This window comes from Poecile atricapillus, chromosome 11 (genome assembly GCF_030490865.1).
Source record: "Poecile atricapillus isolate bPoeAtr1 chromosome 11, bPoeAtr1.hap1, whole genome shotgun sequence".
NCBI lineage: Eukaryota > Metazoa > Chordata > Aves > Passeriformes > Paridae > Poecile > Poecile atricapillus.
This window is the reverse complement of record NC_081259.1, coordinates 19828502-19853784: the sequence shown is the minus strand read 5'-3', so window position 1 is coordinate 19853784 and position 25283 is coordinate 19828502. Positions and strand designations below refer to the sequence as shown.

At 47.7% G+C, this 25283-nt stretch overlaps 1 protein-coding gene across 2 annotated transcripts in view; it reads left to right on the top strand.

The window, feature by feature from the left end:
* Positions 1–25283, top strand: part of CSNK1G1 (casein kinase 1 gamma 1) — a 93997-nt gene that overhangs the window by 66209 nt on the left and 2505 nt on the right. For both annotated transcript variants that reach the window (XM_058846441.1, XM_058846440.1), the window contains exons 6-13: positions 2926–3077; positions 8666–8900; positions 11171–11256; positions 13213–13297; positions 14922–15070; positions 16666–16770; positions 21655–21762; positions 22262–22368. In XM_058846441.1, the coding sequence (XP_058702424.1) occupies positions 2926–3077; positions 8666–8900; positions 11171–11256; positions 13213–13297; positions 14922–15070; positions 16666–16770; positions 21655–21762; positions 22262–22368 (1027 nt within the window). The remainder of the gene's footprint in view (positions 1–2925; positions 3078–8665; positions 8901–11170; positions 11257–13212; positions 13298–14921; positions 15071–16665; positions 16771–21654; positions 21763–22261; positions 22369–25283) is intronic.

Sequence of the window (25283 nt, the reverse complement as noted above, 5' to 3'; positions counted from 1 at the left end):
TGTTCAGAATGGCTCTGGAGCTGCCTGTACCACATGTTTCATCCAGTCTTATGTGCCAACAGCCTTTAATGTGTACATTAAGTTCATTTTTCTTCTTCCCAAAAAGATGGTGAATGTTCGAGTGAGCTGAGGATGTGTTGCACCAAGTCCCTCCCAATAACTAGCCTGGATCTGGGGATCCTTGGCTTGGGCTGGGAGCTCCACAGGGCTCATCAGTGATGCTCCTTTGACCCAGGACACAGCCAGCTCTGGAAATCAGAGAGATGTTACAGCAGCTTTATCCTGGCAAAGGCAACAAGGAAGTCCTTGACTGCAGAGCTGGCAGTCAGGGAAAACCCTCAGGGAAAAATCAAACCCTAAAAATACACCTGAAGCCAATGATACCTCCTGTATTCTGATATTTAGGATGATTTTTTTATGTTCTTCACTGAGGCCTCACCTTGTCAGAGTTCCCACAGAAAGCAGAGCCTTCCTGAGGCTTTAAGACAAAGAGGGTACTCCAGGCTTTTGGCTGTAAGCTCTGAGTAGGTAGAGCTGAAGGAATTGGGATCCCGGAGAGCACTAAGTAGTGTTGCTTCCTTCCCTACATGAAATCCTCACTTTTTGGGACTTGCTGGTTCTTATGCCCCATAGGAAATTAATTTTATTTTCAATGTTTGCTCCTTACCAAGTGAGGCTGTGTAAAAGTTCTCATCTGCCCCTGGTCTGGGAACAGGAACCTTCACCTTCCTTAAGAGCCTTTCTGCAATTTTATTCTCCTGCATACCTTAGTTTGCAGAGTTCTAATCCTAATTCCTTCCTCAGTTCCACTACTTGAGACTTGTAGAAATTGTGGTAGAGGTACTCATTGTCTGTCTGTGTCTAGAATCTATAAAGGGCTCAGGTTTAAACTTTGCATAAAATATTCTGTTACTTTCTCATTCTTTATTATTATTCTATTATTCTCTAAAAATAGAGATGCTGATCTTGGTGTTAGAGGTGACTTTGTAGGTAAGTCCTCATCAGACTTTGCTGAAAACCCAGTGGCTCACCATGAGTCACTTCAAGAACTGTTGCAATTATTCCAGCCTTCAGCACTAAGCTGATGACATTAAATTGCCATTTGTGTTGATTTGGGGATATTTGAAAGCGTCCTGGTGCTGCCTGGATCATATCCCATTATTGTTTGGCTTTTTGAATTGCTTCTGCATCAAACCATCCTGTGTTCCTAGAGGACTTAATGACTGTTACTGCTTCATAAAGCATGGAGCTCTGTTAGGAGCCTCCCAAACCTCCCAGGTTGGGTCAGTTTTACATGGGACACAAGACACTGGTTAGACAGGGAATTCCTGCAATACTCTGTAATATCCCGTTAATGCATCCTGATGACAGATTCCCTGAGCATGTGAATGAATGAGATTAAAACCTTCCTCGGGTAATCTTTGTGGAACTGCACTTTGTTCTTTTGGAGCAGTACTTGGGAGCACAAGTTCTGTGATATTTAAGCTTTAGTGATCTCAATGCTGGATTTGTTACGTTGTTGGCAGGTTGCAGAGGTCCCAGTTAGGGTGGATTAACGGGCTTTCCCTAAATCTGGAGTAGGGCACACGCTTGTTGTGTTGCTGATGCGCTCCAGCCTGAAATGTTTCACTGCCTGAGCAGCTCACAGAGCCCACACCAAACTGTGCACCTAATTAGTCAAGTATTTTGCTATATCTAACATTGATCCAATGCAAATCCAGGTGTGTGCCTGCACTTCTGTAAAACATACCATAAAATAAATAATCACAGTGCTTTCAGGTCCCATGCATTATTATTTATGGATCTCTATGGGATAAAAGGCTGCACACAAAGCAGTGCTCCCTGTGCTCAGCTTTTACACTGAAATAGCAGGACTCTGTATCTTTGGGCATTCAAGCAAATATTTTGTTTTGATATAAGACAAAGCCCTATATTTCAAAACAAAACCTTTCTGTTGTGTTTTGGAGTTGCTTATGAGGTGTAGACTGGAATTACATAGATATTTAAACATGTTACCCAGCCCGGCACTGGCACTGGGACACCGAGTGCTGCTGCAGGTGCTGATTAGCAAAATGAGCAGTTGGAACTGCACTAAATTCCTCCTGTATGGGCTGCTGTGGTTTCTTTTTTGACCCAAAGGTAATTCCAGGAGTGCTGTGCAGCTCTGTGAGTCTTCCAACATCAAGGCTGTCTTTTTCCCTTTCCTTCTGATGCCTTTCAGAAAGCTGATCCACCCAAAACTCCCCTGCCAGCTGAGTATCAACACTGTACTCCCACAGAGCAGTCTGTTGGGTGGGAAGATGGGCTCTGGCTCCAATGTTGATAGCTGTGTGAGTGCACATACGCTAATGACCATGATCATCTATTTTTGTGTGGTGATTGGTCAAAATTTAAAACTTTTCCCTATTTTAAAGGAAAAGGTTTTTTTCCTTTTTACTGAGTGTAAACTTCGTGTAAGGTTGTGCTGAAAAACAAGGACTAGGTGTCATTTTTGGTGACAAAGCAGCCCTTTTTTCACCATGCTTCATTTTGTCCAAGGACTGTCATCTTCCTGATGGCTCCAACAAGTGCCAGCCCACATCTGGGTCTGTTCTCTGCCTGGTGTTCAGTGGAACACAGGGAACTCAGTGTCTTGTTCCCTAAATCCAAGCCTTTAAGCTGCCAAAGCTCAGTGCTTTCAGGTGGTCTTGTTAATTGCCCTGAAATGCATTTGTCTGCCCAAGGGTGTAGCTGAACAGAGCCTGCACTGATTTGCCTTTGGTTCAGTCACAGTTTGTGCTGGAACTTATTTCCTTGCTGGGCAGCATCAGAGAGAATACTCAAGAAGAGACAATGAAACTGTGCCTAACAAAAGGTGTGCATGCAGGGGGAGGGGAATTAACTTTGTCCCATTGACTGATTCCAGTTCTTCTCATATTTTTCCAGCTGAAGGGCTCCCCCAGGTGTATTATTTTGGACCTTGTGGAAAGTACAACGCCATGGTCCTGGAGCTGCTTGGTCCGAGCTTGGAAGATCTGTTTGACCTCTGTGACAGGACGTTCACTCTGAAGACGGTGTTAATGATCGCCATTCAGCTGGTGAGTGCTGGGCAGGGCCCTGCCCTGGCGTCTCCTTGGCTGTCCAGCCATCCCAGGGTTGGCACAGTAAGGGTCAGGGCTGAGAAAATCTTCTCCCATCATAGGATCACCGTGTGGTTTGCATTGGAAAGAACCTTCAAAGATCTAATCCCACCCTCCTTGCCACAGGCAGGGACACCTTCCACTATCCCAGGGTGCTCCAAGCCCCATCCAACCTGGCCTTGAACATTTCCAGGCATGAAACAGCCACAGCTTCTCTGGGAAACCTGTGCCAGAGCCTCACCACCCTCACATTCTTCCCAGTATCCCATCTAACCCTGTGTTCTGGCAGCAGGAAGCAATTTCCCCTTGTCCTATCACTCCAGTCCCTTGTCCAAGGTCCCTCTTCATCTTTCTTGCAAAAGAAAACTTCTGAGGTGAGAGGGACTCCTGCCTCTGAAGGGAAGGTCAAATTATGCTTATGAGAAGCTGGCTCCCTGTGCAGCAGAACCAGTGAAGCTGGATTCCTACGGACTTGTGCCCCTACAGGTCCCTGCCCCAGTACCTGCCCCAGCTCCCTCCTTCTGTTTGGACATCCCAGGAACATCACATTTCTCACCCACTCCGTGGGACACAGCACCCTCCCACACTCAGAACCTACCAGTTCTACTGGTTTGGTGCTCCTGGCTGCCCATAGACTGGAACCTCACGGGGCCATGGGAGCTCAGCCCTCCTTAGCCAAAACACCAGCATTTGAGAGCTCTGCCTCAGTCAAAATTGGCCAAAAATTTGGTCAGTGAAATGGGTTTAAATTACTGACAATTGGAATATAATAGTTCTATGAACAACATCACAGAGCTTTTAATGTACCTGAAAAGGAAAGCAAATCAAGCTGGAAGGGATCGAGGCTTGGATGTGGATTTGTGTTAAAAGGGAACAATGAGAAAGCTGAACATACTAAATGCAGTGTGGAAACTTACACCAGTCAGTGGGGACAGCCAGTCAATTTGGCTTTTCTGGTTTTCAGACTGGTTTGCAGATTCTCCAGTATCTAAATACCTGCAGATCTCCAGATCTTGGATAGCTGCACCTTGGGATCACCCAGATACTCCACAGCAGAGTTGGGATTGTATATTCACATTGAAAGCTCCGCAGATAGAAGCATGTTAGGGAAGAGGATATGTAAGGGATGAGGAACACAATCCTTTCCAGATAAACTGAAGTTTGACACAGGAGAATCTCAAATGGAAAACTGAGGTCAGAAATGCAGAAGTTTGAACAGCACCTGCCTGGTACTAAGGCCTTCCACAGCAGAGCAGTCAAGCTCTTTGGTTTTGAATGTTTCTTTATCAATGGAAAACCAATTTATAGTATTGGCTTTGATTAAATCAAGTGGCAACAGCTAGCAAAGCCTCAGATACAGCTTGTGTGAGCTTTGGAGAGAAAATAAAAATATGTAAATTCATTCCCAAGGGATTTCTGGGGAAATCAAGATTGTCACAGCCATGGCTGCTGCCTTTTGCCAAGTCCCCAGGCTGCAGCTCAGCTCTGGGCTTGGATGTTCTTCACTGGCATCACCTGTTGATCTTGTGGCCAGGCTGCAGCTCACTGGGGCACTGGTGCCAGTTGGAAAACACACGCTGAGGCTTATGCAGGGGGACAGCAAAAGCAGTCAGAAATGGAGGAGCTGATGTTCTCTGAAAGGATCAGATGCTCCTTTGGCCATGGGGAGATGTTGTAGGGCCTTCTCAGTCTCCTCAGGGAGATTACATGGAGTGTGCACATTTAAGGAGACAGATTCAGCATCTTCAGGTGTGCCCCATCACCTGGCTCTGGGAAAAGTGTTTTCCAAAGGGGCTGGCACTTACTGCTCTGATGAAATGAAAACCCTTAGCTCCAGCCACAAGGCTTTAGAGAAGATTGTCCTTCTCCCACACTAAATGATTGCAGTCACTGTGTCATGGTCCAGTGTGAGACACATCAGAAAGGAAAGCTGGACTCTCAAACTCCTTGGGTTCACATCCATGAATTACATTTTGTTCTTGCTTCTGACCAGCCAAGTCTGCTTAAGCTGCTGTGATTCTAACCATGGGCATTTGTCCCCTGATCTTTCTCCTCTTACTTAAGGATGATCCCCATGTCTGTCGGAGTATCCAGTCCCGTGGTCAATTTTTAGCCAGGGACATCCTGGAAAGATATTTTTTAATATGTATTTCTGCTTGGCTAGTGTGAATGAGCTCGACAGGTTGCAGCATCTCAGGACTGGGGGTGGATCCTTTACAGATGTTAGAAGAAAGAGGAGTTTCTGTAGGAAAAACAAGGGCAGTGTCTCTTACGAAGTGCCACATGGGATTAGAGCAGAATTCAAACATAGTTTTACATCAGGAAGGGTCTCCTGGTTGAGGGTGAGAGGGACTGGATGACAATGAGTCTTCAAGAAAGACAGCCTGTTTGGGAATTGTTCAGACTGCTTCCTCCATGCTCCACATGCAGCTGAAGACATCCAGTAGATCAGATCCAGTGGGTGAAGCTCCTGAACAAAGCCAAGCTTGGCAATTAAAATGTGGTCACTATGTTATCCCTGCAGCCCATAAATTTGAGGAGAATTGTTTTTTATTCAGATTTCTGGTTTTCACTCTCGGCCAGGTCCAGCCTGTATGATGATCACTGACAGTTTACAGCAAGCTCTGTTGTGCCACCAGGCACTGAAAAATACTCTGGATGTGTTCTGGACCAAGTTGAGGCAAGATGGTTTTCTACCAGTGACCATCAGAATTGTCTTTGAACAAGATTAATTTCATTCTCTGCTGATCTGACCTATATTTAAGTAGGTGATGTGTGGAAGAAGGGCTGAAATTTATCAGGAAGGTCTAGAGATGGAACTGCTGTCAGGATCAGCCTGTTAAGAGCTACCTTTCTGGGAGAAGATTTGTTATATTTGCTGCCTTGGCAGGAGGAAGGCAAATGAAAGCACAGGTTGCTTTGGCACCTGCTAAATGTCACAATATCCTCTCATTTCTCCACCGCAGCACAGGGGTCCTGCTGGGTGCCAAGGGATTCTCCCCCCACTAAGGGTTTCTCTGACATCTGAAATGGAGATTTATGGCTCCAAGCATGGACTCAGCTGGCCGTGGTCATGGAAATCCCTCTGTAATTCACACTCTAATGTGTATGGGAGTGTTCCCGTGCTCACTGTTTTTCCAGCGGTAGAGCAATTCCAAGTTAGTCCAGTTCCACGAGTGGTTTCTCTGCCCCTGAAAGAATGAATTCGGACTGTTTGAGCCTGTAGTTCAAACCCAAAGGAGTAGGCACTGCACCTCTACATCCAGCACATTTCTGAAGTGGGAACTCCACTTCCCCTCTCCTTCAGCCACACCATGGGTTTGATGCTGAGGTTGTGTGTGTGCTCAGGCAGGGTCTGGAAGGGAAATGCAGCCCAGACGCTCCACGTCACAGCAGCCACGGGCAGGGAGAGTGTCTGTCAAGGTGAATAAAGCATGGAAGCTACTCCAGGAAACATCTTTTTGACTCAGGGAGCGTCTTTCAGCTGCCGTGGCTGAGCAAAGCTCTCCAGCATGAAGCATCCTGGCAGGTGGAAGTAAAGAAGGAATATGAAAGACCCCACAGCAGTTATGTGTGTGTGGTGGAAACAAAAAAGACAGGTGGGAGGAAAAAAGGCAGGAAAATAAGTACCCTTGAGTGCTGCTGAAGCATATTGGCTCATCTGACACCTCAGCTGTCCAGGTTGTTGTCCTGCCTGCTGCAACTCGCCGAGAGTTTTTAAAGAAGAAAAGAATGGCCCCTTTTCAGGTTCTCTAATTGCTGTTGGGATTTCAACAACTGAGCTGCTCTGGTAGCAGGAACAAATCAAATGAGCCAGTCAGGCTCTGCTTGGAGGCTTGTTATGTGTGGAGAGGCAAGGAAGCTCTTTGTTTCACTTTCAAGGGTTGCATCTTCATTTGAATTGCCTCTCAACATGGCTTTTTGTCTCACAACCTGCTGCTGTGTCCTGTAGGTGATTCAAAGTGTGAAGAATGACTGAAGAGCATCTGCTCTGCTCTGCACCAGCCAGTAATTGATTGGAAATAATGGCTGTTAGCCGTGAAACCCATTTTCTCCGCACACTGGAATCAATCACTGCGTCGAGGGCAGGGAGCAGCAGCACGTGCTGCTCCCTTCTTTTAAGAGTCTTTGAGCAAATTCCATTTTTTAAGCCTGATTCACCTGCAGCCAATTTTTTTCCTGTCTGCTGCCCTCTCTGTAGAGCTGTTTATTTTATAAGGAGGGATGCCCCCTCCTGCCTACTGCTTCTTTAGAAGAGGTGGAAATGCAGCAGATTTTCCTTTAAAAGAAGGTTCATGGTAAGGGCCTGGGAGTGTGATGGAGGATCACATGCATGTGGACATTTAAAACCAGGTGTGGGTCCAAGATCTGTGAAAGAGTGGTCTCAGTTTTCCAGCTGGGAATGTGTCTGGATTCAGTGAGAAATCCAGGAGCAGGCAGGGTCTGCCAGCCCAAGGAAGTGAGCAGGGGGGTTGGATGGGGGTCCCTGCTGCTTGGCTGGGGGAGAGCTGGCTCAGTGACTCAGAGACTGCAGAGCTTTCTCTCCAGAATCCACCCGGGGGGGGGGACCAGCTGGTGACCCTCACCCTGGATGTTCTGTCCCTTGCAGCAATGTGGCAGTGACCTCTGGGGACTGAGGCTCCTTAGTGCAAAACTGGGACTTGGGGCTTTGCAGAGGTTTAGTGGCATTGCTGGCCCACAGATACCTGGGTCAATCCCAACAGCCTTTCCAAAGAAGCATCTTGTTTAAGTTACTGTGCCCTCTGTCATGAGGGGAGCTGCGAGCAGGACAGCCATAAATGAGGGTTCATGTGTGTTCATTTGAAGCATAAAAAGGCAGTTAAAGGTAATAAATGAAATTAAATTGAAACTATTTCCAGTTGGAATCATCTCCTAAGTGCAGGACCCAAAGGAGAACTGCTTGACAGCCTGTTCAGACATCACCTGCAATATGTTTGGTTTCAAAAGCAATTTTAATTACGAACTTCTGAATAAGGTGTATTGTTAGAGGCACTCCATCACCTCAGAAGTGGGGTTCCTGCCCTTTCACCTTCCCATTCAGTCAGACTTCCAGAAAAATGTTAGTCAAGAGCTGAAAAACATTCCAGCTACTCCTAGTTGACAGCAATGAGATTAATTATTATTTTAGTCAGCTCTGAAGATCATAAAGCTTCTGCCTGCCCAAAAATCCCCCTCTATGAGGAATCTGGCATGTCTTAGACAACATATGGGTCGAGGGAGGAAGGTGGTAAGACACAGAGCAACAGGGGAAGGCGGTGGGCAAGGGAAGAGCTCTTGGTAACTGGTTTAGTATGTTTAAAATCAATACAAAAAGGCTGCTGCAGCTCCCCGTGGCACCCTGCCAAGAGCTGCATCCCAGCGGTAACGCCTCAGAAACAGCCTTTGCCATTTCCCTGGGAATAAAGCAGGGAGCACAGCATGATCTCCTTGGAAAGGAGGGGATGGCAAATTCCTCTTGCAGCTGTGCTGGGAGCCGGAGTTGTGCTCACAAGTAAGGCTTTAACATTTCCCTCGTGGTTTCACAGATCTCTCGGATGGAGTACGTGCATTCCAAGAACCTCATCTACCGCGATGTCAAGCCGGAGAACTTCCTCATTGGCCGGCAGGGCAATAAGAAGGAGCACGTCATTCACATCATAGACTTTGGATTGGCCAAGGAGTACATTGACCCGGAAACCAAAAAACACATTCCCTACAGGGAGCACAAGAGTCTCACTGGAACAGCGAGATACATGTCCATCAACACACACCTTGGCAAAGGTTTGTCTGCGTGGAGGGAGCTTACAGAGTGTCCTCTGGGCTGGAAAAGCTCTCTCAGGTCATTGAGTCCAACAGTTGACCAGCACTGCAATGTTCACCACTAAACCATGTCTCCAGGTGCCACATTCACACATCTTAGGAACACTAACAGGCATGGTGACTCCACCACTGCCCTGGGCAGCCTGCTCAATCCTTGACAACCCTCTCAGTGAATTATTTTCTCTAATATCCAGCCTAAACCTTCCCTGGTGTTGCTTGAGGCTGTTTTCTCTTGTTCCTTTGCTCCCTGGGAGCAGAGCGCAACCCTGCCCCAGCTGTCACCTCCTGTCAGTGAGTTGTGGAGAGCCAGGAGGTGCCTCCTGAGCCTCCTTTTCTCCAAGCTGAGCCTCCCCAGCTCCCTCAGCTGCTCCTGGTGCTCCAGCCCCTTCCCTCTACACATTACACCTTGCCATTTGAATCCTGTAGACCTCCCATAGCATCTTGGCTCAGCTCTCTTGCACTCTTCAAGCTATTTGTGAACCTCCCAGTACCGTTTGTGTTATGTGGCTTATTTTTTTTCCTCCACTCCTTTGAGGAATTGAGCCAGCTGAAATGCTGGAAGCCTCATAATTACAGTTTTTATTAGGAGCTAAATAACTGGGAGCAGCCCTGCACTGATAAAAGACAAGCAGGCAGGCGGTGATTGCTGCACTGGATGATAGACAAATAGATTTTTATAGCACAGCATTGTCCCAATGCCTTCCAGTTCCAGGTGTTAGAGTTGGAGGTTCCCTGACCTAGTAATTGGTTGGAGAAAATGAACAGTTTAAACTTCCATCTCCTCACTGCTTTCTTTCCTACCAGAAGATTACATTTCTGTGGCTGAAAGGCAAAAAACCCCCAAACTTATTAAATGTTTATATTCTGTTGAATCCATAAAAGCAGTGAGATAATGGAATAGTCTCTAGGAGGCCTCCTAGCATGTTGGCTCCCTGTTGGAGAGCTCACTCTCTTTGGGGAGTAAAGGAGGGATGAGCCTAACTTCTAATTTTGGAAAGTGAAGAGTCAGGCAGGGATGGAGGAATGGGAAGGCGCAGTGGGAGCAGGCTGGGGAGCTGCTGGTGCAGGTGATGCAGAGGGAAGATGTGTTTGTGTTTGAAGTACTCCATGTGCCTTTCGTAGCACCCATTTCCCACAGGATTTCAGCTCGCAGCATGGCTCAGACAGGGGAAGGGTCCAGATCAGTTCTGGGGGTGTATTTGAAGGGCTGTCCCTGCCCAGAGGGGTTGTGAGGAGCTGATGCTTCACTGGTGAGACCAGCCCAGCTGGAATCAGTCCTTTCACATTTCAAACTTAGGAGTCTGACTGCAGCTTTTCTGAGACACAAGTGCACTCAGCCATCTTCCTGGAAGTCCCATCTGCATCACTGCACTAAATTACCCAGGGCATCCTCTTTTTTTCCCTCCTTTCTATCAAGGTAACTGCAGGAACTGTGATTTCAGTTCTCTTCTCCCAAGTGTTCCCACTGCCAGCATCTCCTGCAGTTAAGTGGCTGGATCTGCTCTGGATCATGGAGCATGTTGTTGGGAGTAGGTAGTGTTCAGAGGAGGGGAGGCTGTACCAAGTGAGCCCACAAGCTCAGTGAGCCCAAGAAGGCAGCTCAGCCCAGCCCAGTGTTGCCTCCACATCTGTTGCTCTCTTCTGTCCTCCCCTGGGATTTTGGATACATTTTGGGAGCTTGTTTTAGCTTACTTTGTCCTTTGTCTCCCTGTCCGTTTTCCCCCCTTCATTTATAATGATAACATCTGCATGGCAGCAGCAGCAAGTGTTCCACAGTACTGGAAGGAGCTATTTTTGATCTGCTCTGATGAGCAGCAGAGGCAATTGGGAAAGGGTTGGCACTGTACAAGGGTAGATCCCTGCAGCTGCTTGTGAGTATCCCATTCCTATTTAGTCCAGAGGAAATGATCCAGCAGCACATAGCACCATTGACCCTGGCAGATCAGAGAAGAATTGGGGCACTGCTTTATTCCTCTGCAATTAAAAGTTGTTGTTCTACCTCAGGTTGGCATGTGTGTTGTGCAGTTCCCATGTTATCTCGTGGCCTCTGGATAATTTTGCACATTTTCTAGCTTTCTGAAATGCCTTCTGGTTTTGCACAAGATCTGAGCTGCAGACAGTGAGTGAACGTCCCTGTAGTACCTTTATCTCAGATACAGGTGTGGCTGCTGCTGAGATCTCAGAGCCATCTCTGCTTCTGCAGCAATAATTTGTCATCTCTTCTCTTTTAGAGCAAAGTCGTCGAGATGACTTGGAAGCCCTTGGCCATATGTTCATGTATTTCCTCCGAGGCAGCCTGCCCTGGCAAGGATTGAAGGTAGGTTTGAGCTTTAGGTTTTGTCCTTTAAAACTTTGGCTAGTCTCTGCCCAAAGGAGAATCTGCTGGGGAAACGTTGGCAAAATGCAGTCAGAAACGCTGTCCTCTGTCTGCTTTGTGTCCTTGAAGCCTAACACCGAGGCATTAATCTTCAGGGAAGATTTTAAGGTAGAAATACATTATTTGGCATTTCAGGTTGCCAAATTAGTACAATTTTGGCGAGAAGGTTGAGCAGAAAGAGAGGGACAGCAATGAGAGAGCTGTGATTGGAAGCTGCCCTGAACTGGAGCATGACTGGGACACAGTGATTGTTTATGAAATTCCAGTTAACACAATCCCCCAGCTGCATCTGTGATCCGTGTTTATAATGGGAGCAGTTTGATGGGTTTAGATGCACAGATGGACTTCATCTTGAAAAACTGGTTTTCTGGCACAAGCATTGGACTTGGCTTCCCTCCAGACACTGGACACTCAGTGCTGGGGAGTTTATGAGATGCTGTGTACAATGTGGAGAGCTGCGAGTAATTGAGTTGCCGACTGCTGCCAACATCCATCAGCTGAGCTAACAAGGAGTAAGTCATTTGCTGGCTCCAGAGCTGTTGGAAGCTGCATCTTCACTGCTCTATCACCTCCCTGATGATTAAGCTACTGTGTTCAGCTTTGCAACTGAAGGTTGTGAAGGGACTGATCACGTTAGGTTTATCAGGGAAGACAGGAGCTCTTTTTGGAAAAAGGAGACAAGGCTCTGGATTCAGGAGCTGCTCAGCAGAGCCTTGCAATGGTCAGTGGGTGTAGACCCAGTTGGGTTGATAGACCTTCTTCAGCTGTTTTTCACCACCTATCCAGAGTTGGTCTCAGCTCAGCCTCATCAGGCACATGCCAGAAATGTTGGCAACTGCTTATAAAAGCAAAGAAGGGTTTTTCAAGCATGAAAGGGATTGTGAAAGAAATCAGTCTCTCTCTGATTTTATGTCCACGCCTCTCTGTAAGTGTGTTATTCTAGTACATATTCTACTTCTGGCTTAGTTGAACTCATCTGCTTTAAATTAATCCTGTAAATTATTCTAAAATAATTCCAAGTTTATACAAAGTTCTACAAAATTCCTCAGTTGAGTGCTGAACTTGATAAGAATTAATTGACTCCTTTTTGAGGTCCAGGGCAAGCACAGACTCTCCAGCTGGATTTAGAATGTGGCATCTTTGCCCTTCTAAGTTTCCTTACACTCTTGGTCTGTACTGTTAGGGCTGTACCTGCAGAGATTGTCTACAGTTCTAATTGTGCTGCTGCATATTTTCCATATTTTGAAATGAAGGCAAGAAACCTCACTTTTAGGGTGACAGCTGGAGCAGAGTTCTCTGCCTCACGTTGATTTAGGTGGGCAGTCCAACTGCAAATGGTTTAATTTCCTTGTTGACCAGATATGAAACCAGTGCTGAATGATGGATGGTTTGGAGGTGAAAGGAAAGGCTGTGTGGGAACAACCTGGGACTTGGGAGAAGTGGGACTGTTGTAGAGTCATTATCAAAGTGGTAACATCCTGTTGCACAGCAGAAAACCCTAATTGCTGTGTAATGGGACTCTTCTGCAGTTGTTTGTGAAGGCAGCTCAATGGCCCTAAGCCTGGGATGTGCCATCACAATTCATGCACCTTTATTTCCTTCTCCCATGAAACCTCCTCTGCACAGTCCTCAGGACTGGGCTGTGAGAAATAAGCCACTAATAAGGGTCCTGCCTTTCATGAACAAAGATGTTTTGAACATCCTTGGATGTTCTCTGCTGATAGCCTGTGAAATATTCCTGCTGCTGTAGTTGAGGATGCAGTTCAGTTACAAGTAACATCTCCTGATGTCACCCAGAATGGGCATTAAAAACCTTGTTTTTCTTCCCATACAGCATGTCCTTTCTCACATGGTTGAACTCTTTCTCCACAACTGTTTTGTCTTTGTGCGCTGCAGGCTGACACCTTAAAAGAGAGATATCAGAAGATTGGGGACACAAAGAGAAACACTCCGGTTGAAGTTCTCTGTGAGAACTTTCCAGGTAAAGCCCTGATGAGATCATGTGAGTGCAGCTGGAGGTGGCCATCCCTTGTTAAATAGGATGGGCCTGAGCTCCTCTGTCAGAAGGTATTGGATGATGTGTATCCATCATGTTGTTCCTCAGGCTGGCAAACAACTGGAGCTGCTGCTATAAATTAGCAGCGCCTGGGGTCTCAAAATGAACAAAATTCTTCTCATCAAGGAGGCTGGATAGTGCTCAAGGGCCTTGTATGCCTGCTTTACCTCTTGGCTTCCTTCCAAAAGAGCTCCTCATTACTTTCCCTCTCCCAAATGACCATGTTGGAACCACTGAGTTAATTCTTTTCCAAATGGAAGGTTTTATAGGTGTTGCAGGTGTAGGTGGCCAGCTTTGAAGATGAGATGGTGTGTCTGTCCATGAATTCCACCTTCTAGGAGCAGTTTTAAGGAGAGTGTTACTAAAGTGTCCTTCTCGCCAAGCCCAGCACCTGATCTCCAGTTAAATAGACCTTGGAGGCGGAGAGCAGGATACAGAGTTAGCACCTTCCCCAGGGTCCCCTGGCCACAGAGTGGACTTGGGAGGTTTTGTGGGGGGGTTCTGAAGTCCTGACACCAGGGAGAGCACCCACTATTAATTCCATTCCTCTAAAAGCTGTTGTGCCACACAGCTCTTCCCCAGCATGAGGAGCAGCAAGCCTGGAACGGGATCATTGTTCACTCAAGTCTCTGTAATTCCCCAGATGTCTCATTCCAAAATCTACCTGGTTCCAAGCAGAACAGCTTCAGGTTGGCTGTTCTCATCTTTTTGCCAATAGTCCTCCTAACAGCTTCTCCAGGTCTGGGCTGATGGGAGATGAGAGAACTGAGTTCTGTCCCTTCCTTGCCTGAAACCGGTTGTTCTCCACCTTCCGGAGGTACTTAAAAGGGAGGATTCTTTCTTCTCCTTTTTTACTCCCTCTTACCTCCACGGAAACCACAAGCCACAGACAGAGTTAAGTATCAGTAAGAAGTTCTATTCTTATTTTTGTCAGCTGAAGGCAAGGCCTGAGCCAAGGGAGGGCTGGGAAGAGGCAGGACATGAGTTCCTTCAGCTCAATATTCTGTGCATGCCAAGTGCAACCCAGATGCAGGAAAGCAATTAATTAACTTAACACCAAACCCTGGCCTGTAAATTAACCCTCTTCAGGTAAATTAACCTTAGAACCTCCCCCTCTAGTCTAGTTTTGAATATTCAGGTGCTGCCAATGTAATGATGGGACACCTTCCACTATTCCAGGATGCTCCAAGCCCCGTCCAGCCTGGCCTTGGACACTTTCAGGGATGGGGCAGCCACAGCTTCTCTGGGCAACAGCATTCTAAATGCCTGTGAGCAGTCTGCTGTCAGGTTCAGTGAGTTTATTTCTAACTGCTTATTTTTATACAAATGTACAGACTAAATCAAGATGTGAAAGTCAGATTTGAGCAGAGGTGGGATTTTCATCTTTGTTCAAGAAGTGTTTGAATTGTTTTTGTTGAGGACTGTTACTAAAAACCATGACTTGTAGGACATCAGCCAGAGGTAGCGCTGGCAGCCCAGACATTGGTTTCTAACAACTCACTGGGAAGACTGAGGATAAAAGCTGCTACTTTTTCCCCTTTTCCAACAGAGGAGATGGCCACGTACCTCCGCTATGTCCGGCGGTTAGACTTCTTTGAGAGACCAGACTACGATTACCTACGGACCATCTTCACGGAGCTGTTTGAAAAGAAAGGCTACACCTTTGACTATGCCTATGACTGGGTTGGCAGGCCAATTGTGAGTTGTTCCTGCAAAATCCCATGCCTTGCCTTCCAGGTGCTGCTTCCCCACCATTGCCTTTTTGTTCCCAATAATCCAAATTAATGCCAGTGAGTTTAGGATCAAACCTTTCAGTGCTCAACACAATGAGACGTCCTGACATGTTCAAGGGGTTCTTGCAGTGCCTCAATGTTTTCCTGACGGACAGAGGCCCCATCCCACCTCTCTGGATATTTAAGCCTTATTTTCCTATTTGTGACAATGAACATGATGAGACTGAATTCCCTCTAGTCTAACACAGGATTGGTGACCAATGTCTAAATTCCATTTTAAAGCAGGAGAATCACAGAAACCCCTTATAACGGTCACGTTCCCATCTAAAAGGTACAGGAGATCGAGGCAGGGTCCTGATGGATGTTCAATGAACAGTAGAATCCCAGAATGGTTTGGGTTGGAAGGGATGATAAAGCCTACTTTGTTTCAACACCCTGCCATGGGCAGGGACACCTTCCACTAACCCAGGATGCTCCAAGCCCCATCCAGCCTGGCCTTGGACACTTCCAGGGGTGAGGCAGCCACAGCTTCTCTGTGCAACCTTGCCAGAGCCTCACCACCCTCACAGGGAGGAATTTCTCACAAATATGTAATGTAAACTTGCTGTCCTGAACTCAGAATATCTTGGAGGACACTCAGAGGCTGCACCAACTCTGTACAGTACATGGCAAGGAATAGTGGCAGAAACCAGCTTCCGTTTAGCAGTTCCATCACTCCATGTGGACCATGACCCTGATCTCATTGCATCACTTTTTATCATCAAAACCCAGTTAAACTCAGGAAGACCTTGGCCAAAGGATGTGTCATGAGGAAATATGGTAGAAGAATCTAATGCACTTTATTTTGGGTCATTCTGCTCACGACCCACCCCAAAGACCAGTGATGACATCTGTAAATGAACTGTCACTGTCAGATCAAATGCCATCAGTGCTAAACTTGGTACCACTGCTGGTGCTTTACTGTCCCAACTATATTTAGCATTCCCAATACTTACTGTGCTCAACAGAGTTCCTAAGAAATCATTCCCTTTGTGAATCAAGATTTTCCTTCATTTTCCTTTAATTACAAAGGCAGTTGATAAAGAGCACCTTGTAAGACAAGCGTGCTATTGCTGACAACCACAGTGGTTGCCATGGAGATCTCGATGTTGGGAGCAGGGATTATGACTTTGGCGAGAAGAGAGCAGATGAAGCTTTAATTTTAACACATCCTGTTTCTATGCAAGCATGATTTTTACAAGTGGTGAGACAATGGGATGAGGAAAACAAGTCTGTATATTTTCAGTTGTAATAATTCTGTGTGAGACACACTATATGTGATCCAACATTGAGACAGGCACCTAACTGTATCTTCTTAATTAATTTTTATACAAGACATTTGGTGCTTGTGTCCACCATCAAATTTCATGTCTGTAAATCACAGAGATTTTATAGCCCTGGCTGTAGTTCTCCTTGGCTCTTTTGGGCAGTAGTTTGATGTTTTTCTGCTTCCTACTGGCTTGACAAAGCTGGGTTTGTGCATGTGAGGATCTTTGCCCTAACCAACACCTTATTTTCCAGCCTACTCCTGTGGGATCTGTCCATGTAGATTCTGGGACATCTGCAGTGACAAGAGACAGCCACATCCACCGGGATCGACCATCACAACAGGCCCTTCGCAATCAGGTGCATTGCTTGGCTCCTCTCCCAGTTCCTCTGGCACTGGAGAAGCAGAAGCCACATGGCATTATATGGCTGGGGCTGATTCTTGGTCATAGCAAAGACAATTCCTGCATTATTTAGAGATGGTGATTTGGGGAGAATTTTGTCAAAGCAACAGGTTGTTGAAATAAGGTATCAGCCAGTGGAATTCCTCAGTATCATGAGCCAGCCAGAGTCCCGTTTGGAATGGGGTTGTTTTTCTGTAGTTTGTGGGTAAACAGGTTAAGGTCGATCATCCAGCCTGGTTAGACTCCCTGACTACCACATTTTTGAGGTGCTTTTACCCATAGCACAGGGACCATGGAGCAGACTGTGAGCTGTGCTGATGGCAGCCTGTTCCCAGGTGCCCTCTGCCCACGGAGCGTGCAGTTGTGACAGGGATGTGTGTCCCAAGAACACAGCCACGTGTCCTTCTCAGAGTGTCCAGTTCACAGTGTGAGTGTTGTAAGGCACAAAGGACAGGCAGGGCAGAACCCTCAGGAAGGCGTCACAGTCTGGATGAACTGCCATAGGGAGAAATTGAATTTCCCATTATTTCCTTCCTTGTTGTACTGCTTTGTTGGTGTTGAGAGTTTGGGTTTTCTGTGTTAGCAGAATTGTCAGGCTTTCAGTAGATCTCCAACTGCAGCTCCCAGCTGGAGCTGTTACTCCCAGGGAGTGGTTCTGGGCTTGTTCTGCTGCCCCAACCTCCATGTTCTGCTCAGTTCCTCGAGCTAGGGTTTGTGGGTACAGAACCGAGCATGGGCTGTCTGGGCTCAGCCTTCCTGGGCTCTGAAGGGTCACAGAGCTAACAGAGGGTAGGATTCATCCCATCAGCTACAGTCCAGATGACCCCTCCTTGGGCAGGGTTGCTGTAGGAAGCTGGGTTGTTTGCAGCACGTGTGCATAGTGATTAGTGTGGGCTGGTGTGTGAGCCCTGATACAGTCATCTACTTTAATAAATTCCCTGATGGATGCAGTGACCCCCTGGTTTTGGGGGGATTGTTCAGCCAGTCTCCTATTGTCCACCTTGACCACAGACCTTCACGTTGTGTATGAGGCATTGTGTTTCCCTGACAGCACAGTGACACCTGGCTTCATTTTCAGGCATTTTAGTTCACAAAGGCCCAAAGAAATCCCAAAATACACAGGCAGCCTGCAGGCCTTGTTCTTCTGAGCTGCACAGATAGTCCAGTTCTGGATTGCACAGCAGCTTTTGTCATATTTTCACTGAAACATTACCTAGGATGATGAATTATTTAATATAACATGGGGGAAATCAGGTTCTTCTCACCATAACACAAACAACTCTCTTCTGAGGGACGTTCCTTGAAAGTGTTGAGCAAAGCATTTCTCTAAAAGAAAAAGGCAAAAATAAAAAATGTCTCGAGAAGTGAATTGGAGGCCTGGGCTTGGGTCTCCAGATTTAATGGCCTAATTTTTGTTCTTGGGTGTAATAACTGCAGATTTTCTCTACCAATATTTGACTCCTAGTAAAGAGCTAATGTGCAATCTCCTCTTTGTAGCTTTTTCCTCTGGAAAGTGAAAGATTTTAATCAAAGATGAGTGAGCTCTTTCCCCTCTATCTTTAGTCTTGACATGTGATTTGGAAGCTGGTAGCAGGGTGATGAGTGTTAATGGGAACTTGATGCTCCCAAGCTTTACTGGGGAACGTTTTGGTTGGATATCAGGAACAGGTTCTTCCCCCAGAGGGTGGTTGGGCACTGAGCAGGCTTCACAGGGAATGGTCACAGCTCGAGACTGCCAGAGCTCCAGGAGTGTTCAGACAATGCTCTCCGACATGGGGTGGGATTGTTGGTGAGGCCAGGACTTGGACTGATGGTCCTTGTGGGTCCCTTCCAGCTCAGAATATAATATTCTGTTCTGTTCTGTTCTGTTCTATTCTGAATTTCATGGCATCACTTCCTTGGTGTCACTCCTTAGGTTGTGTTGGGCTCAGCTCAAGCCAACTTCAGACCGAGTTTGTCACGTACTTGGCTGTAGTAAAAGAGACAAATCTGGCTCTTGTGGCTACTGGAGCCCTTCCTGGAAGTTGGTTCCAGGCTCCCAGGCAGGAGCTCCCAACACTGATGTAGCTTCATTGCCTGGACTAGTCCCTGATGAGGAAGAATAGCACTCAATATGTGCTTTCCACTAGCTCATAAAACTTGCATTTAAATTTTCCAGTTGTTCCTAATCTTGTGAATTACAGCCATTAAAAAATATTCCAAGGGAGATGATTCTTCTTTGAATGTCACCAAGGACAAGAGGTGTGAGCAGCATCTCAGGCTGATGGGAAGAATGTGTAATGAGAATATTTGATAAATGAGATGATCTTAAGGTCCCTTCCAACCCACCCTGATCTGTGACCCTATGACAAAACCACCTCTAGGGAAATAGCACTTGGTTTTGGTGCCTGCTTGGAAGAGCAGCCCCATAGGTCACTCCATGAGGCAGGCAGAGCAAAAGGAACAATAATGGATGTTTTATGGAGGCTTCTCTTTTAATTCTCCTATTTTTTGCATGTGCTCCTGCTCTAGTTGAGTGGCAGTTTACTAGTGATTGTTGAAGTTTATTCTAAGGTTTCTGGAGGTTTCTCTGGGTGCACTTCCACTGCTCACAACCTGGGTTTATTTGCTAGAGTATCTTGTTTCCTGGCCAGATCCATGGTGTCTCATTCAGCTGAGGCCTGAGGCCAACACAGATCTGTTTGTCCCACACTTCCCAGTCTTGGGAAGCATTCTTCCCACTGGTCAGTTGGGTTCAGATGTGCTGAGATCCTCCTGGCTCTTAGGTGAGCACTGGATACATTGGCATCCAAGCTGGATGACTGTCTTGGTTTGAAAGGTGTCTGCCAAAGAAGGTGTGAACCTCCCTTGGAATGGAAAAAATATGACCCCCTTCCCTCTAAATCATTATAATTTTGAAATTACGGGGCCTTCAGGCAAAGAGACGGGGAAAGGAACAGTAGTTTTTTATTAGTATTTATATGTGTGACAAGACAGACAACCAACCCCGGCAGCAACACCCAACAGAACCAGAACCAGTCCTGGCTCTCCCACAGAACAGAACAGAACCAGAACAGAACACCAAACAGAGCAGAACAGAACAGAACCAGAACAGAACACCAAACAGAGCAGAACAGAGCACTGAACAGAACCAGAACAGAACACCAAACAGAACAGAACATTGAACAGAACCAGAACAGAACAGAGTACCGAACAGAACACTGAACAGAACCAGAAGCAGTCTCACCTCTCCCAGCCAAGTAGAACAGGACAGAACACTGAACAGAACACTGAACAGAACACTGAACAGAGTACCAAACAGAACAGAACACAGAACAGAACACTGAACAGAACACTGAACAGAACACTGAACAGAGTACCGAACAGAACAGAACACAGAACAGAACACTGAACAGAACACTGAACAGAGTACCGAACAGAACAGAACACTGAACAGAACCAGAAGCTGTCCCGGTGCTCCCCCTTGGTGCAGTTCCAGGCGCGGCCACCGGGGCGCTGCTGGCTCCCGGCCGGGCAGGGCAGGTGCGGTGTCCCCCGCGCCAGCAGGGGGCGCTGTGGTGCAGCTCCGCTCCCTCACGGCGGCTCCATGGAGGGTCAGGGCTGCAGCAGGAACCTTGGACGGGCGATGGGATGAGCACATCCCAGAGTGGTAAAAGTCGGGCTCCCAAACATGGCCATGAGAGGCTCCCTTGGAGGGTTCGGGGTTTTTCCCTTGAGGCACCCGAGTAGATGGTGAGGGTCCTTGCTAGTGGGGTAGGGCGCTAATAAGATCCCAGTGCTAGGGCTGCTCTGACAAGCAAAGGCTCACCCACAGTAAGGAAGGAGCAGTACAGGGCTGGGCTCCAGCAGTGCAGTGAGCTCTCCCCACAGTAAGCAACAGCTCGACCTTCTCCCCCCCGATGCAGACAGCGAGAGGGAGCTAGGAGCTGCACCCAGCCCCGTTCCTCCCCAGCCTAAAATCTCCTGGTAACTCTGCCCTTCCCAAGAGAAAAGCCCACAGGTAAGAGAATAGCCAGCTGCACCCTTCCCCCTCATGCTCCCAGCCACATATTTTTAAGTATCAGTAGGTATTGTTTCTTAGCAACAGATGTTTCTTTCCATGAGAGAAAGAAACAAAAGGAAAAACCCTAACCCTCAACAGTGCCCCACCAGAGCTTCATGTGCAAGTACAAAGTGATCTTCTAAGAAAAAAAATGAAATTCTAATAATTTAAATCACCTGATGTGTTCATCTGTTGGGGGCAAAGAGGAAACTTGTTAGCCAGAGCTTCTTACTCACTTTCCTGCAGAAACCCAAAAAGCCCCCACCCCTCTCTCCAGTCAAGCAGGTGTAGATGTTCCCTTCTGCACTGCACAGGTGAATCAGTGTGTGGAACTGTCTTTGGGTGAAATGAAATGTTTGGCTTTGGTTTATGTTGCAAATTTCCATTTAAAGAGATGTATTTGAGGGAGGTTGAGCTTGTGAATCCCACCTTGCTGCTGTGCCAAGTGCTCTGGTGTGTGTGGCCTGACAGACATAATTAAATACTGTCAGTGTAATTGTGGCTGTACTGAAATCCATGGATATGAAACTGTTGTAAAGAAATTATTTCCAGAATAGAGCTTTCCCTTCACTCAGCAGCTAGAGGAGATGAAATCCACTCCCGCAGTGGATCACTGCAGCCACCAAGGCAGTAAATAATGAGGTGCACTTGGTAAAGAGGAGTTTTAGCCCAGATAAAAGTTTAAATGCCCTGCTTTCTGCAAAAAAAAAACCCCACCAACCAATACACCTTTATTTCTTCTCCTCATTCACCTTTTGCCCTCTTCTGTTTCTTTCATGCTCCTGAACTCCTGAGCAGGCGTCATCGGATCGCCGAGGAGAGTGGGAGATCCAGCCAAGCCGGCAGACAAATACCTCGTACTTGACATCTCATTTGGCTGCAGATCGACATGGAGGATCAGTGCAGGTACCTCTTCCTTCTGCTGTGTGCAGCCTTTGTGTTAAACCCCCTGAAATCTTCTCAAACTGCAGCAATGTTGTGATCAGGAGAGCAATTTCACTGGTCCTGTCCCATTCATCATGCTCAAGCCATGGTTTGGGAAGGACCCAAGCTGTGATGGCCAACACTATGGCTTTTACTGTTCCAACAAAATCTTTTAAAATGTTTTGAACCCAAATTTCTTAAACTGAAGACAGAAAGGAGTGGCTTTAGTAAGTCTGGTCTATAAAGTACCCTCTACCCTCTCTTGGAGGTGCTCTAGGGCAGTGAGTTGGGGAGCACACACACAGGCCTGCTGCTCTGCTTCGGCTGCTCCAGCCTGGAGACTCCAAGGCACCCATGAAACTCAGCAGCCTCCTGAGAGGGTGCAAAGAGACAGGAGCAAACAATTATTCATCAGATTTCCCATTCCCTCAACAGCCCTTGCCAGGGAGCCTCACCAATGGGATGTTCCTTTGTGTTGCAGGTGGTGAGCTCAACCAACGGGGAGCTGAATGTGGACGACCCAACAGGAGCACACTCCAACGCACCCATCACAGCGCAGGCGGAGGTGGAGGTGGTGGAGGAAGCTAAGTACGTTTGCTTTACAACAGGCTTTCCACTGGTTGGTCATTATCCTTCTCCTGGGAAGTGAGTGGGGACATTTTTCTGTGGCAAAGTCCTCAATGCTCGTGTCCCATGCCCTTTTCCTTGCATATTGCTGCTTTTGTGCATGGTGCCTTCAGTGCTGCTGCTGCTGCTTCTCTTTGACACTTGTCATGCCTGGAGAACATAACTCTTACTCAGAGCATGTATTGCCAGATAGACATTTCAGTAGCACAGATACCAAAATATCAGGAGCTGATCTCAGGAATCCCGGTGAGCATCCCCCATTGCAGAAGGAGAACACGCTGTGCTCTCACGCTGAGAGTGTAGGAGTAGCTTGAGCACAGCTCATCAAAGAGATCATTGGTCTGAGAGCTGTCACTTCATTTCTGGCTGTGAGAGGTGGGTGCCAGGTATCCAGAACAGTCTGGAAGTAACTCTTGCAGGGATGGATAGTTCTCCCTGGGGGTTCTCTTGGTCCAGCCCTGAGAAGCTGAGAGAGAGGAACCAGAAGCAGCTTGTGGAGGAGAAAGTTCTCCCTCTAAGCTGACCTCTGCTGTAGCTGTGGTCAGACGTGCGAACTGCTGTCAGAGTTGCTGCTTTGACCATTTTGGCTCCTGTCCTGCATCCAGCACCATCATGTCACATTTTGCACCTTCTCACTGCCTCTGAGCTAAATCAGGACCTGTCACTGCCGGGTCACCAGAGAGTTCTGGCACTCCCCGAGTGAGGGGCCAGTAGGCCCAGGGCTGCCTTTGAACTGGTCGGTGCTGAGGCATGGCCCAGCTGCCTGCTTATTTCTTGACTGGGTGATACTGGTGCCACTTGTCCCCCACTGTTTGCCTCAACCTTTGTGGCCACTTCTGTATGAAGAAGAAAAGTGGCAAGGAAGGGCATATAGATGGAAAAGGTCCCTAGGTATATGTTATCTGTGCTGGTTGTCCTCAAGGTCTTCTGCTCTCTATTCCCCAGTCCTTCGGGGATTCCCCAGTCCCTCAGGAAGCACGTGTGTGGGATCTTGCTCACTGGTAGCTGGCCTGGCCTTGATCCCAGCAGCCACAGACACACCTTCTCCTCCCAGCCCAAGAAGCCTCAGATTTGGTGCAGGCTCCTCATCAAGCTGGGAGGGTAGGGGAGATCCTGAGGAGCAGCTTCCAGAATGGGCAACATTCCTCTTAGATACGGGTTGTGTGGCCGGCAGAGACCACCGGTTTTGCATCATGGTCTTTGAAGGGGGTCTCCCCAGGCATGTGGCTCCTAGGATGGGGCAGATTGTCATCCTCAACAGTTCTGACAACCCAGTGCAGGGAGGAACCAGGAACTTCTGCAGTCCATGTTTGTGCACTGAGGCCAGGTCCAGCCCCCACTCTGTGTACAGGGGAAACGTCAAGCCAGGTGGGAAGGAGCTGTGCCACCCAGGCCCTATCCCACGACACATGGAGTTGTCCTGTCTCTCTGCAACCATTGTTTGTGTGCTTCCAGATTGGTTTTGGAGGTGCTGGGAAGCAGAGCATAAGCTGCTTTGCACTGATAGGTTTGGGGTCTCTTGTAATTCCCAAGCATAGATTGCTTCATTCTGCTTGCCACAGGGAGGGCTTTGCCTTTCCTTACATCTCTGATCACAATTTCCCCTCAGGCGCACAAGAAGGGCAAAAGACTTTGGGATTCTGCTCTGCAGAAAAGGGTACCAGAGAGGGCTGGCAGGAGCTGGAGCTGGGCTCTGTGTTTTGAGATGATGTGCAGTAGTGGGATGGGCTTTCCCTGGCACTCCGCAGGCAGAGCCGTGCCAATGCTTCTGCTTGGAGTGTGCTGGAGAAAAGCTCCGGATTCCGGCAGTGGTGTCGCTGGAGGGCGGGTCCCAGGTGTAGATCCATCATCAGGCCCTTCTGCAGGGGACAAGAGCTGATGGTGGCCCGGAGTCACCTTCTGATGCCAACCCCAGATAAGAACTGAGGGGCCTGGTGCCTCCATGGAGAATGGGTGTTTGTCAGAGGCCTCGTGCCCATGGAAGAGGTGGCAAGGGCAGAGTGGTGTGAGTGCTGGGGCGGGCGGCGGGCAGGCCTGGTGTGTGTCTGCCGCTCTGCACTGCATGTTTGCATGGCTGCAGTGACTCGCTTCCATCCCACCTCTGTGAACTAATCGCTCTTTCTTCCTTTCTGTGTTTTTTCTCTATACTCTCTGTAGCTGCCTGAAAATGCTCAACTTGTGGTGAGTCCCTCTCTCCAGTCCACATACAAGGGGGAGCGGACCAGACTAGACTGGGGTTGGCAAAACCAAACCCACCAAACGCTAAAAAAGCACAAAGTCAATGCCAACCCAGAGCTGTTTTGATTTTAGGACCATTTGCAATATTGGGGAGGGCATGGGCTGTGTCCGACCAGCCACACTAGGCTGAGGGATTCGGCTGATCTCTGAACGGATGGATGCAAAATCAGATTTTAATCCTTTCCTATTTGGCTTTCCATCTCCCCCAAACGTTTACGTCCGTGAGCAGATGATGCCTGATGGAGTTGGGCAGAGTCGGGCCTAGGCCGGCTGAGCCTCTTGCAGGAATTCCTCACGCAGACGGTTACAAAGGGTAACCCTGCACTGAGTGTGGAGGAGAGGGGCCAGCTGCTTCCTTGGAAAGTCTCCTCTTAGAGAAGCACAGGCCAGAGAGGATGGAAGGACAAGGCCAGGGAGTTCTCATTAGTGACAGAGCCCCTACTCAGAGAGGGTAGGAGGTAGCTCCTTTCCAGCCAGCTGAGGTGCAAGTGAATGGGCTTCTCCAGGAAAGAAGGGGTGGAAAGGTTGGGATTAGCACTGGTCCAAGCCCAGTTTGGGGCTTTAGCAGGGTTTTGAAGCTGCAGCTGTAGTATCCCAGTCTCAGGTTGTCCCAGGAGATGCCCCTGGGGGAAATCATG